General features: G+C 35.1%; 1 protein-coding gene across 1 annotated transcript in view; it reads right to left on the reverse strand.

Annotated features, from left to right (window-relative positions):
* Nucleotides 1-12409, reverse strand: part of LOC134845483 (innexin unc-9-like) — a 50338-nt gene that overhangs the window by 9006 nt on the left and 28923 nt on the right. Inside the window, exons 5-7 of the mRNA XM_063862381.1 lie at nt 1693-1847; nt 1251-1403; nt 578-895 (exon numbers count right to left, since the gene is read on the reverse strand). Of these exons, the coding sequence (XP_063718451.1) occupies nt 578-895; nt 1251-1403; nt 1693-1847 (626 nt within the window). The remainder of the gene's footprint in view (nt 1-577; nt 896-1250; nt 1404-1692; nt 1848-12409) is intronic.

Raw genomic sequence — 12409 nt, forward strand, 5'->3', positions numbered from 1 at the left:
AGTGGATCAGGATCAACCTTCATCCTAGACGCACAAAGTAGTTAGATAGATAATCAGTGAAAACATGGTAAAAAAATAAGTGTACACCCCTATCCATTAGATGTTTTTAAAAATTGCTGTTCATTATTCAATCGCTCTTTTCCAGTCCCCCCCCTTTTTTTTGAAATCCAATATCTGAAAGTCCATTCAAAATCACTTTTCTTGTCATGAACTGAATCCAAAAGTTTTAGCGTGAGCAGATGAACAAATTTATACATTATTCCTTGCATGCAAAATGCCATGTGAACAATTTTTGAACAGCATTCGATTGTAATTTTACGAAGGGGAGGGGAAACTGGAAAAGAGCCTACTTAGTTAACTCTTTTGTTTCAATATATCTATCTAACTTAATTCACGTGCTTTTAGAATCACCTTTTAAATATATGGCAGATCTATGAGATCTATTTGATAATTTAACTAGAGGAAAAGCGCTAAATAAACTTACTTAAGGACAAAATTAAAGCTAATAAGATCAGCATGTATTTTAGTAAATGAGTCTTCAAATTTTTCTATGAAAAAGCATCGCGTTAGAACTTACATCAAAATTGTCAAGCGTGGGGTACATCTTTATCCCAGTGTGTCCTTTGTTTCGATCTTTATTCTCTTTTCCCATGGTGTTGGTGTAATTTCGGGACCTCTTCTTGGAGGGTGATTTGTTGTTGTTGTGTAGTGAACATGAAGTGTCCTTGATGGGTTCTGCCTCCTTGTTCACCCTGGCCATGTAGATGTCGAACAGAGCCTCGATGAAGTCGACCATGAACACTTTGGTGCTGTTTTTAGCGAACATATGCATTATGAACAGTCCGTCTGCTTTGAGGTAGTACCGAACAAAGTTCTGACTACAGATTCGCTGCTCCTACATTGTGCAAAAAAGTGAAATTCGTGGTGAGTTCTTTTAAGACATGTTCTTATAGCAATTAGTCCTTACATTGCTCACTCGCTAGATAAGAACTCAGAGTTGAGAAAATGATTTTTAAAATTCTTTTTCATTGCAGACTCCGAACGCAAAAAGTCTAAATTTTTCCGGGTTTTTCTGAACATTTTTGTGCTTTTATTCGATTCAGATTTGTTCAAGGTAGAATTTTGTGATTTAAATCATCCGGCGTTTCAAAAAAGTTCCACAGATTCAGTCACCATTTAAGAATATAACATAATGGAATGTTAATCATGGTATGAAATGAAAACGCTTATTTGCGATGATTGCCGCAAACCTTTGTTTCAGTTTTGCCAGCCAGTTCTAGATAATGGAATACAGACTCCCCACACAGGCCACAGCAGTTGAGCATGCGGAACAGCCACGAGACCAGATTGAGGGAAGTCAGAATCAGGATGAACAGGAGCCAGAACCATACCAGCAGGTAGACCTGACCAAACAGCACTGCATTGTTATCTCAACCAATTAAGCACGGAAGGAGTGTTGTCAACAACATCCTTACAACATTTATGAATTGTAGAAGAAATAGATTCACAGTTTCGTGAGCAGTCTTCATTATAGATCGATAAAATATGCTACTGAAACTATTTAGTTTGAATTATTAAGAAATATGAGGTCTGAATATCCTCAAAAACATTCTGTTCTAAACTTTGGCTCCGTCATGTAACTTGTAATATGAGATTGACCATCGGTTTGGTTGGTATGGCATTGGCACTTACCATTTCGTTGAATAGGTTGATGGGGAGTACACAGTGTATCTGCCAGTCGAACACCTTCTCCAGCACCCTGGTCTGCACTGTGCACCAGGTGATGCGGGGGAACAGGTCAGTGACTTCTCGCAGACTGGTGCCCAGGTAGATGAAGGAGTAGATCACTGCATCAACACAACCAATTTACTTTACAAACGGTATTCAATTTTGTATGAGCGGATCTGAGCAATTAAATAAACATAACTGTAGTTCTTAGTTCAGAAATTGCGAATGATAAAAAATAAAAAAAAGATGCGGATATCAAAAGAGCTCTGATTTGAAACAAGTGTCAAAAATGCTGGTGCCCAGGTAGATGAAGGAGTAGATCACTGCATCAACACAACCAACTTACTTTACAAACGGTGTTCAATTTTGTATGAGCGGATCTGAGCAATTAAAAAAACATAACTGTAGTTCTTAGTTCAGAAATTGCGAATGATAAAAAATAAAAAAAAGATGCGGATATCAAAAGAGCTCTGATTTGAAACAAGTGTCAAAAATGCTGGTGCCCAGGTAGATGAAGGAGTAGATCACTGCATCAACACAACCAACTTACTTTACAAACGGTGTTCAATTTTGTATGAGCGGATCTGAGCAATTAAAAAAACATAACTGTAGTTATTAGTTCAGAAATTGCGAATGATAAAAAATAAAAAAAAAGATGCGGATATCAAAAGAGCTCTGATTTGAAACAAGTGTCAAAAATGCTGGTGCCCAGGTAGATGAAGGAGTAGATCACTGCATCAACACAACCAACTTACTTTACAAACGGTGTTCAATTTTGTATGAGCGGATCTGAGCAATTAAAAAAACATAACTGTAGTTCTTAGTTCAGAAATTGCGAATGATAAAAAATGAAAAAAAGATGCGGATATCAAAAGAGCTCTGATTTGAAACAAGTGTCAAAAATGCTGGTGCCCAGGTAGATGAAGGAGTAGATCACTGCATCAACACAACCAACTTACTTTACAAACGGTGTTCAATTTTGTATGAGCGGATCTGAGCAATTAAAAAAACATAACTGTAGTTCTTAGTTCAGAAATTGCGAATGATAAAAAATAAAAAAAGATGCGGATATCAAAAGAGCTCTAATTTGAAACAAGTGTCAATAATGCTGCTGCCCAGGTAGATGAAGGAGTAGATCACTGCATCAACACAACCAACTTACTTTACAAACGGTGTTCAATTTTGTATGAGCGGATCTGAGCAATTAAAAAAACATAACTGTAGTTCTTAGTTCAGAAATTGCGAATGATAAAAAATGAAAAAAAGATGCGGATATCAAAAGAGCTCTGATTTGAAACAAGTGTCAAAAATGCTGGTGCCCAGGTAGATGAAGGAGTAGATCACTGCATCAACACAACCAACTTACTTTACAAACGGTGTTCAATTTTGTATGAGCGGATCTGAGCAATTAAAAAAACATAACTGTAGTTCTTAGTTCAGAAATTGCGAATGATAAAAAATAAAAAAAGATGCGGATATCAAAAGAGCTCTAATTTGAAACAAGTGTCAATAATGCTGCTGCCCAGGTAGATGAAGGAGTAGATCACTGCATCAACACAACCAATTTACTTTACAAACGGTGTTCAATTTTGTATGAGCGGATCTGAGCAATTAAAAAAACATAACTGTAGTTCTTAGTTCAGAAATTGCGAATGATAAAAAATAAAAAAAAGATGCGGATATCAAAAGAGCTCTGATTTGAAACAAGTGTCAAAAATGCTGGTGCCCAGGTAGATGAAGGAGTAGATCACTGCATCAACACAACCAACTTACTTTACAAACGGTGTTCAATTTTGTATGAGCGGATCTGAGCAATTAAAAAAACATAACTGTAGTTCTTGGTTCAGAAATTGCGAATGATAAAAAATAAAAAAAAGATGCGGATATCAAAAGAGCTCTGATTTGAAACAAGTGTCAAAAATGCTGGTGCCCAGGTAGATGAAGGAGTAGATCACTGCATCAACACAACCAACTTACTTTACAAACGGTGTTCAATTTTGTATGAGCGGATCTGAGCAATTAAAAAAACATAACTGTAGTTATTAGTTCAGAAATTGCGAATGATAAAAAATAAAAAAAAGATGCGGATATCAAAAGAGCTCTGATTTGAAACAAGTGTCAAAAATGCTGGTGCCCAGGTAGATGAAGGAGTAGATCACTGCATCAACACAACCAACTTACTTTACAAACGGTGTACAATTTTGTATGAGCGGATCTGAGCAATTAAAAAAACATAACTGTAGTTCTTAGTTCAGAAATTGCGAATGATAAAAAATAAAAAAAAGATGCGGATATCAAAAGAGCTCTGATTTGAAACAAGTGTCAAAAATGCTGGTGCCCAGGTAGATGAAGGAGTAGATCACTGCATCAACACAACCAATTTACTTTACAAACGGTGTTCAATTTTGTATGAGCGGATCTGAGCAATTAAAAAAACATAACTGTAGTTATTAGTTCAGAAATTGCGAATGATAAAAAATAAAAAAAAGATGCGGATATCAAAAGAGCTCTGATTTGAAACAAGTGTCAAAAATGCTGGTGCCCAGGTAGATGAAGGAGTAGATCACTGCATCAACACAACCAACTTACTTTACAAACGGTGTTCAATTTTGTATGAGCGGATCTGAGCAATTAAAAAAACATAACTGTAGTTCTTAGTTCAGAAATTGCGAATGATAAAAAATAAAAAAAAGATGCGGATATCAAAAGAGCTCTGATTTGAAACAAGTGTCAAAAATGCTGGTGCCCAGGTAGATGAAGGAGTAGATCACTGCATCAACACAACCAACTTACTTTACAAACGGTGTTCAATTTTGTATGAGCGGATCTGAGCAATTAAAAAAACATAACTGTAGTTATTAGTTCAGAAATTGCGAATGATAAAAAATAAAAAAAAGATGCGGATATCAAAAGAGCTCTGATTTGAAACAAGTGTCAAAAATGCTGGTGCCCAGGTAGATGAAGGAGTAGATCACTGCATCAACACAACCAACTTACTTTACAAACGGTGTTCAATTTTGTATGAGCGGATCTGAGCAATTAAAAAAACATAACTGTAGTTCTTAGTTCAGAAATTGCGAATGATAAAAAATAAAAAAAAGATGCGGATATCAAAAGAGCTCTGATTTGAAACAAGTGTCAAAAATGCTGGTGCCCAGGTAGATGAAGGAGTAGATCACTGCATCAACACAACCAACTTACTTTACAAACGGTGTTCAATTTTGTATGAGCGGATCTGAGCAATTAAAAAAACATAACTGTAGTTATTAGTTCAGAAATTGCGAATGATAAAAAATAAAAAAAAGATGCGGATATCAAAAGAGCTCTGATTTGAAACAAGTGTCAAAAATGCTGGTGCCCAGGTAGATGAAGGAGTAGATCACTGCATCAACACAACCAACTTACTTTACAAACGGTGTTCAATTTTGTATGAGCGGATCTGAGCAATTAAAAAAACATAACTGTAGTTCTTAGTTCAGAAATTGCGAATGATAAAAAATGAAAAAAAGATGCGGATATCAAAAGAGCTCTGATTTGAAACAAGTGTCAAAAATGCTGGTGCCCAGGTAGATGAAGGAGTAGATCACTGCATCAACACAACCAACTTACTTTACAAACGGTGTTCAATTTTGTATGAGCGGATCTGAGCAATTAAAAAAACATAACTGTAGTTATTAGTTCAGAAATTGCGAATGATAAAAAATAAAAAAAAGATGCGGATATCAAAAGAGCTCTGATTTGAAACAAGTGTCAAAAATGCTGGTGCCCAGGTAGATGAAGGAATAGATCACTGCATCAACACAACCAACTTACTTTACAAACGGTGTTCAATTTTGTATGAGCGGATCTGAGCAATTAAAAAAACATAACTGTAGTTCTTAGTTCAGAAATTGCGAATGATAAAAAATAAAAAAAAGATGCGGATATCAAAAGAGCTCTGATTTGAAACAAGTGTCAAAAATGCTGGTGCTCAGGTAGATGAAGGAGTAGATCACTGCATCAACACAACCAACTTACTTTACAAACGGTGTTCAATTTTGTATGAGCGGATCTGAGCAATTAAAAAAACATAACTGTAGTTATTAGTTCAGAAATTGCGAATGATAAAAAATAAAAAAAAGATGCGGATATCAAAAGAGCTCTGATTTGAAACAAGTGTCAAAAATGCTGGTTCCCAGGTAGATGAAGGAGTAGATCACTGCATCAACACAACCAACTTACTTTACAAACGGTGTTCAATTTTGTATGAGCGGATCTGAGCAATTAAAAAAACATAACTGTAGTTCTTAGTTCAGAAATTGCGAATGATAAAAAATAAAAAAAAGATGCGGATATCAAAAGAGCTCTGATTTGAAACAAGTGTCAAAAATGCTGGTGCCCAGGTAGATGAAGGAGTAGATCACTGCATCAACACAACCAACTTACTTTACAAACGGTGTTCAATTTTGTATGAGCGGATCTGAGCAATTAAAAAAACATAACTGTAGTTATTAGTTCAGAAATTGCGAATGATAAAAAATAAAAAAAGATGCGGATATCAAAAGAGCTCTGATTTGAAACAAGTGTCAAAAATGCTGGTGCCCAGGTAGATGAAGGAGTAGATCACTGCATCAACACAACCAACTTACTTTACAAACGGTGTTCAATTTTGTATGAGCGGATCTGAGCAATTAAAAAAACATAACTGTAGTTCTTAGTTCAGAAATTGCGAATGATAAAAAATAAAAAAAAGATGCGGATATCAAAAGAGCTCTGATTTGAAACAAGTGTCAAAAATGCTGGTGCCCAGGTAGATGAAGGAGTAGATCACTGCATCAACACAACCAATTTACTTTACAAACGGTGTTCAATTTTGTATGAGCGGATCTGAGCAATTAAAAAAACATAACTGTAGTTATTAGTTCAGAAATTGCGAATGATAAAAAATAAAAAAAAGATGCGGATATCAAAAGAGCTCTGATTTGAAACAAGTGTCAAAAATGCTGGTGCCCAGGTAGATGAAGGAGTAGATCACTGCATCAACACAACCAACTTACTTTACAAACGGTGTTCAATTTTGTATGAGCGGATCTGAGCAATTAAAAAAACTTAACTGTAGTTCTTAGTTCAGAAATTGCGAATGATAAAAAATAAAAAAAAGATGCGGATATCAAAAGAGCTCTGATTTGAAACAAGTGTCAAAAATGCTGGTGCCCAGGTAGATGAAGGAGTAGATCACTGCATCAACACAACCAACTTACTTTACAAACGGTGTTCAATTTTGTATGAGCGGATCTGAGCAATTAAAAAAACATAACTGTAGTTATTAGTTCAGAAATTGCGAATGATAAAAAATAAAAAAAAGATGCGGATATCAAAAGAGCTCTGATTTGAAACAAGTGTCAAAAATGCTGGTGCCCAGGTAGATGAAGGAGTAGATCACTGCATCAACACAACCAACGTACTTTACAAACGGTGTTCAATTTTGTATGAGCGGATCTGAGCAATTAAAAAAACATAACTGTAGTTCTTAGTTCAGAAATTGCGAATGATAAAAAATAAAAAAAAGATGCGGATATCAAAAGAGCTCTGATTTGAAACAAGTGTCAAAAATGCTGGTGCCCAGGTAGATGAAGGAGTAGATCACTGCATCAACACAACCAACTTACTTTACAAACGGTGTTCAATTTTGTATGAGCGGATCTGAGCAATTGAAAAAACATAACTGTAGTTATTAGTTCAGAAATTGCGAATGATAAAAAATAAAAAAAGATGCGGATATCAAAAGAGCTCTGATTTGAAACAAGTGTCAAAAATGCTGGTGCCCAGGTAGATGAAGGAGTAGATCACTGCATCAACACAACCAACTTACTTTACAAACGGTGTTCAATTTTGTATGAGCGGATCTGAGCAATTAAAAAAACATAACTGTAGTTCTTAGTTCAGAAATTGCGAATGATAAAAAATAAAAAAAAGATGCGGATATCAAAAGAGCTCTGATTTGAAACAAGTGTCAAAAATGCTGGTGCCCAGGTAGATGAAGGAGTAGATCACTGCATCAACACAACCAACTTACTTTACAAACGGTGTTCAATTTTGTATGAGCGGATCTGAGCAATTAAAAAAACATAACTGTAGTTCTTAGTTCAGAAATTGCGAATGATAAAAAATAAAAAAAAGATGCGGATATCAAAAGAGCTCTGATTTGAAACAAGTGTCAAAAATGCTGGTGCCCAGGTAGATGAAGGAGTAGATCACTGCATCAACACAACCAATTTACTTTACAAACGGTATTCAATTTTGTATGAGCGGATCTGAGCAATTAAAAAAACATAACTGTAGTTCTTAGTTCAGAAATTGCGAATGATAAAAAATAAAAAAAAGATGCGGATATCAAAAGAGCTCTGATTTGAAACAAGTGTCAAAAATGCTGGTGCCCAGGTAGATGAAGGAGTAGATCACTGCATCAACACAACCAACTTACTTTACAAACGGTGTTCAATTTTGTATGAGCGGATCTGAGCAATTAAAAAAACATAACTGTAGTTCTTAGTTCAGAAATTGCGAATGATAAAAAATAAAAAAAGATGCGGATATCAAAAGAGCTTTAATTTGAAACAAGTGTCAATAATGCTGCTGCCCAGGTAGATGAAGGAGTAGATCACTGCATCAACACAACCAATTTACTTTACAAACGGTGTTCAATTTTGTATGAGCGGATCTGAGCAATTAAAAAAACATAACTGTAGTTCTTAGTTCAGAAATTGCGAATGATAAAAAAAAAAAGATGCGGATATCAAAAGAGCTCTGATTTGAAACAAGTGTCAAAAATGCTGGTGCCCAGGTAGATGAAGGAGTAGATCACTGCATCAACACAACCAACTTACTTTACAAACGGTGTTCAATTTTGTATGAGCGGATCTGAGCAATTAAAAAAACATAACTGTAGTTCTTAGTTCAGAAATTGCGAATGATAAAAAATAAAAAAAAGATGCGGATATCAAAAGAGCTCTGATTTGAAACAAGTGTCAAAAATGCTGGTGCCCAGGTAGATGAAGGAGTAGATCACTAGATCAACACAACCAACTTACTTTACAAACGGTGTTCAATTTTGTATGAGCGGATCTGAGCAATTAAAAAAACATAACTGTAGTTCTTAGTTCAGAAATTGCGAATGATAAAAAATAAAAAAAAGATGCGGATATCAAAAGAGCTCTGATTTGAAACAAGTGTCAAAAATGCTGGTGCCCAGGTAGATGAAGGAGTAGATCACTGCATCAACACAACCAACTTACTTTACAAACGGTGTTCAATTTTGTATGAGCGGATCTGAGCAATTAAAAAAACATAACTGTAGTTATTAGTTCAGAAATTGCGAATGATAAAAAATAAAAAAAAGATGCGGATATCAAAAGAGCTCTGATTTGAAACAAGTGTCAAAAATGCTGGTGCCCAGGTAGATGAAGGAGTAGATCACTGCATCAACACAACCAACTTACTTTACAAACGGTGTTCAATTTTGTATGAGCGGATCTGAGCAATTAAAAAAACATAACTGTAGTTCTTAGTTCAGAAATTGCGAATGATAAAAAATAAAAAAAAGATGCGGATATCAAAAGAGCTCTGATTTGAAACAAGTGTCAAAAATGCTGGTGCCCAGGTAGATGAAGGAGTAGATCACTGCATCAACACAACCAACTTACTTTACAAACGGTGTTCAATTTTGTATGAGCGGATCTGAGCAATTAAAAAAACATAACTGTAGTTATTAGTTCAGAAATTGCGAATGATAAAAAATAAAAAAAAGATGCGGATATCAAAAGAGCTCTGATTTGAAACAAGGGTTAAAAATGCTGGTGCCCAGGTAGATGAAGGAGTAGATCACTGCATCAACACAACCAATTTACTTTACAAACGGTGTTCAATTTTGTATGAGCGGATCTGAGCAATTAAAAAAACATAACTGTAGTTCTTAGTTCAGAAATTGCGAATGATAAAAAATAAAAAAAAGATGCGGATATCAAAAGAGCTCTGATTTGAAACAAGTGTCAAAAATGCTGGTGCCCAGGTAGATGAAGGAGTAGATCACTGCATCAACACAACCAATTTACTTTACAAACGGTATTCAATTTTGTATGAGCGGATCTGAGCAATTAAAAAAACATAACTGTAGTTCTTAGTTCAGAAATTGCGAATGATAAAAAATAAAAAAAAAGATGCGGATATCAAAAGAGCTCTGATTTGAAACAAGTGTCAAAAATGCTGGTGCCCAGGTAGATGAAGGAGTAGATCACTGCATCAACACAACCAACTTACTTTACAAACGGTGTTCAATTTTGTATGAGCGGATCTGAGCAATTAAAAAAACATAACTGTAGTTCTTAGTTCAGAAATTGCGAATGATAAAAAATAAAAAAAGATGCGGATATCAAAAGAGCTCTAATTTGAAACAAGTGTCAATAATGCTGCTGCCCAGGTAGATGAAGGAGTAGATCACTGCATCAACACAACCAATTTACTTTACAAACGGTGTTCAATTTTGTATGAGCGGATCTGAGCAATTAAAAAAACATAACTGTAGTTCTTAGTTCAGAAATTGCGAATGAAAAAAAAATGCGGATATCAAAAGAGCTCTGATTTGAAACAAGTGTCAAAAAAGCTGGTGACCAGGTAGATGAAGGAGTAGATCACTGCATCAACACAACCAATTTACTTTACAAACGGTGTTCAATTTTGTATGAGCGGATCTGAGCAATTAAAAAAACATAACTGTAGTTCTTAGTTCAGAAATTGCGAATGATAAAAAATAAAAAAAGATGCGGATATTAAAAGAGCTCTGATTTGAAACAAGTGTCAATAATGCTGGTGCCCAGGTAGATGAAGGAGTAGATCACTGCATCAACACAACCAATTTACTTTACAAACGGTGTTCAATTTTGTATGAGCGGATCTGAGCAATTAAAAAAACATAACTGTAGTTCTTAGTTCAGAAATTGCGAATGAAAAAAAAATGCGGATATCAAAAGAGCTCTGATTTGAAACAAGTGTCAAAAAAGCTGGTGACCAGGTAGATGAAGGAGTAGATCACTGCATCAACACAACCAATTTACTTTACAAACGGTGTTCAATTTTGTATGAGCGGATCTGAGCAATTAAAAAAACATAACTGTAGTTCTTAGTTCAGAAATTGCGAATGATAAAAAATAAAAAAAGATGCGGATATTAAAAGAGCTCTGATTTGAAACAAGTGTCAATAATGCTGGTGCCCAGGTAGATGAAGGAGTAGATCACTGCATCAACACAACCAATTTACTTTACAAACGGTGTTCAATTTTGTATGAGCGGATCTGAGCAATTAAAAAAACATAACTGTAGTTCTTAGTTCAGAAATTGCGAATGATAAAAAATAAAAAAAAGATGCGGTTATCAAAAGAGCTCTGATTTGAAACAAGTGTCAATAATGCTGGTGCCCAGGTAGATGAAGGAGTAGATCACTGCATCAACACAACCAATTTACTTTACAAACGGTGTTCAATTTTGTGTGAGCGGATCTGAGCAATTAAAAAAACATAACTGTAGTTCTTAGTTCAGAAATTGCGAATGATTAAAAAAAAAGATGCGGATATCAAAAGAGCTCTGATTTGAAACAAGTGTCAATAATGCTGGTGCCCAGAGAGATGAAGGAGTAGATCACTGCATCAACACAACCAATTTACTTTACAAACGGTGTTCAATTTTGTATGAGCGGATCTGAGCAATTAAAAAAACATAACTGTAGTTCTTAGTTCAGAAATTGCGAATGATAAAAAATAAAAAAAGATGCGGATATCAAAAGAGCTCTAATTTGAAACAAGTGTCAATAATGCTGGTGCCCAGGTAGATGAAAGAGTAGATCACTGCATCAACACAACCAATTTACCTTACAAACGGTGTTCAATTTTGTATGAGCGGATCTGAGCAATTAAAAAAACATAACTGTAGTTCTTAGTTCAGAAATTGCGAATGATAAAAAATAAAAAAAATGCGGATATCAAAAGAGCTCTGATTTGAAACAAGTGTCAATAATGCTGGTGCCCAGGTAGATGAAGGAGTAGATCACTGCATCAACACAACCAATTTACTTTACAAACGGTGTTCAATTTTTTGTATGAGCGGATCTGAGCAATTAAAAAAACATAACTGTAGTTCTTAGTTCAGAAATTGCGAATGATAAAAAATAAAAAAAAAGATGCGGATATCAAAAGAGCTCTGATTTGAAACAAGTGTCAATAATGCTGGTGCCCAGGTAGATGAAGGAGTAGATCACTGCATCAACACAACCAATTTACTTTACAAACGGTGTTCATTTTTGTATGAGCGGATCTGAGCAACTAAAAAAACATAACTGTAGTTCTTAGTTCAGAAAATGCGAATGATAAAAAATAAAAAAAAGATGCGGATATCAAAAGAGCTCTGGTTTGAAACAAGTGTCAATAATGCTGGTGCCCAGGTAGATGAAGGAGTAGATCACTGCATCAACACAACCAATTTACTTTACAAACGGTGTTCAATTTTGTATGAGCGGATCTGAGCAATTAAAAAAACATAACTGTAGTTCTTAGTTCAGAAATTGCGAATGATAAAAAAAAAAGATGCGGATATCAAAAGAGCTCTGATTTGAAACAAGTGTCAATAATGCTGGTGCCCAGGTAGATGAAGGAGT

The sequence above is a fragment of the Symsagittifera roscoffensis genome, chromosome 1 (assembly GCF_963678635.1).
Source record: "Symsagittifera roscoffensis chromosome 1, txSymRosc1.1, whole genome shotgun sequence".
Taxonomy (NCBI): domain Eukaryota; kingdom Metazoa; phylum Xenacoelomorpha; order Acoela; family Convolutidae; genus Symsagittifera; species Symsagittifera roscoffensis.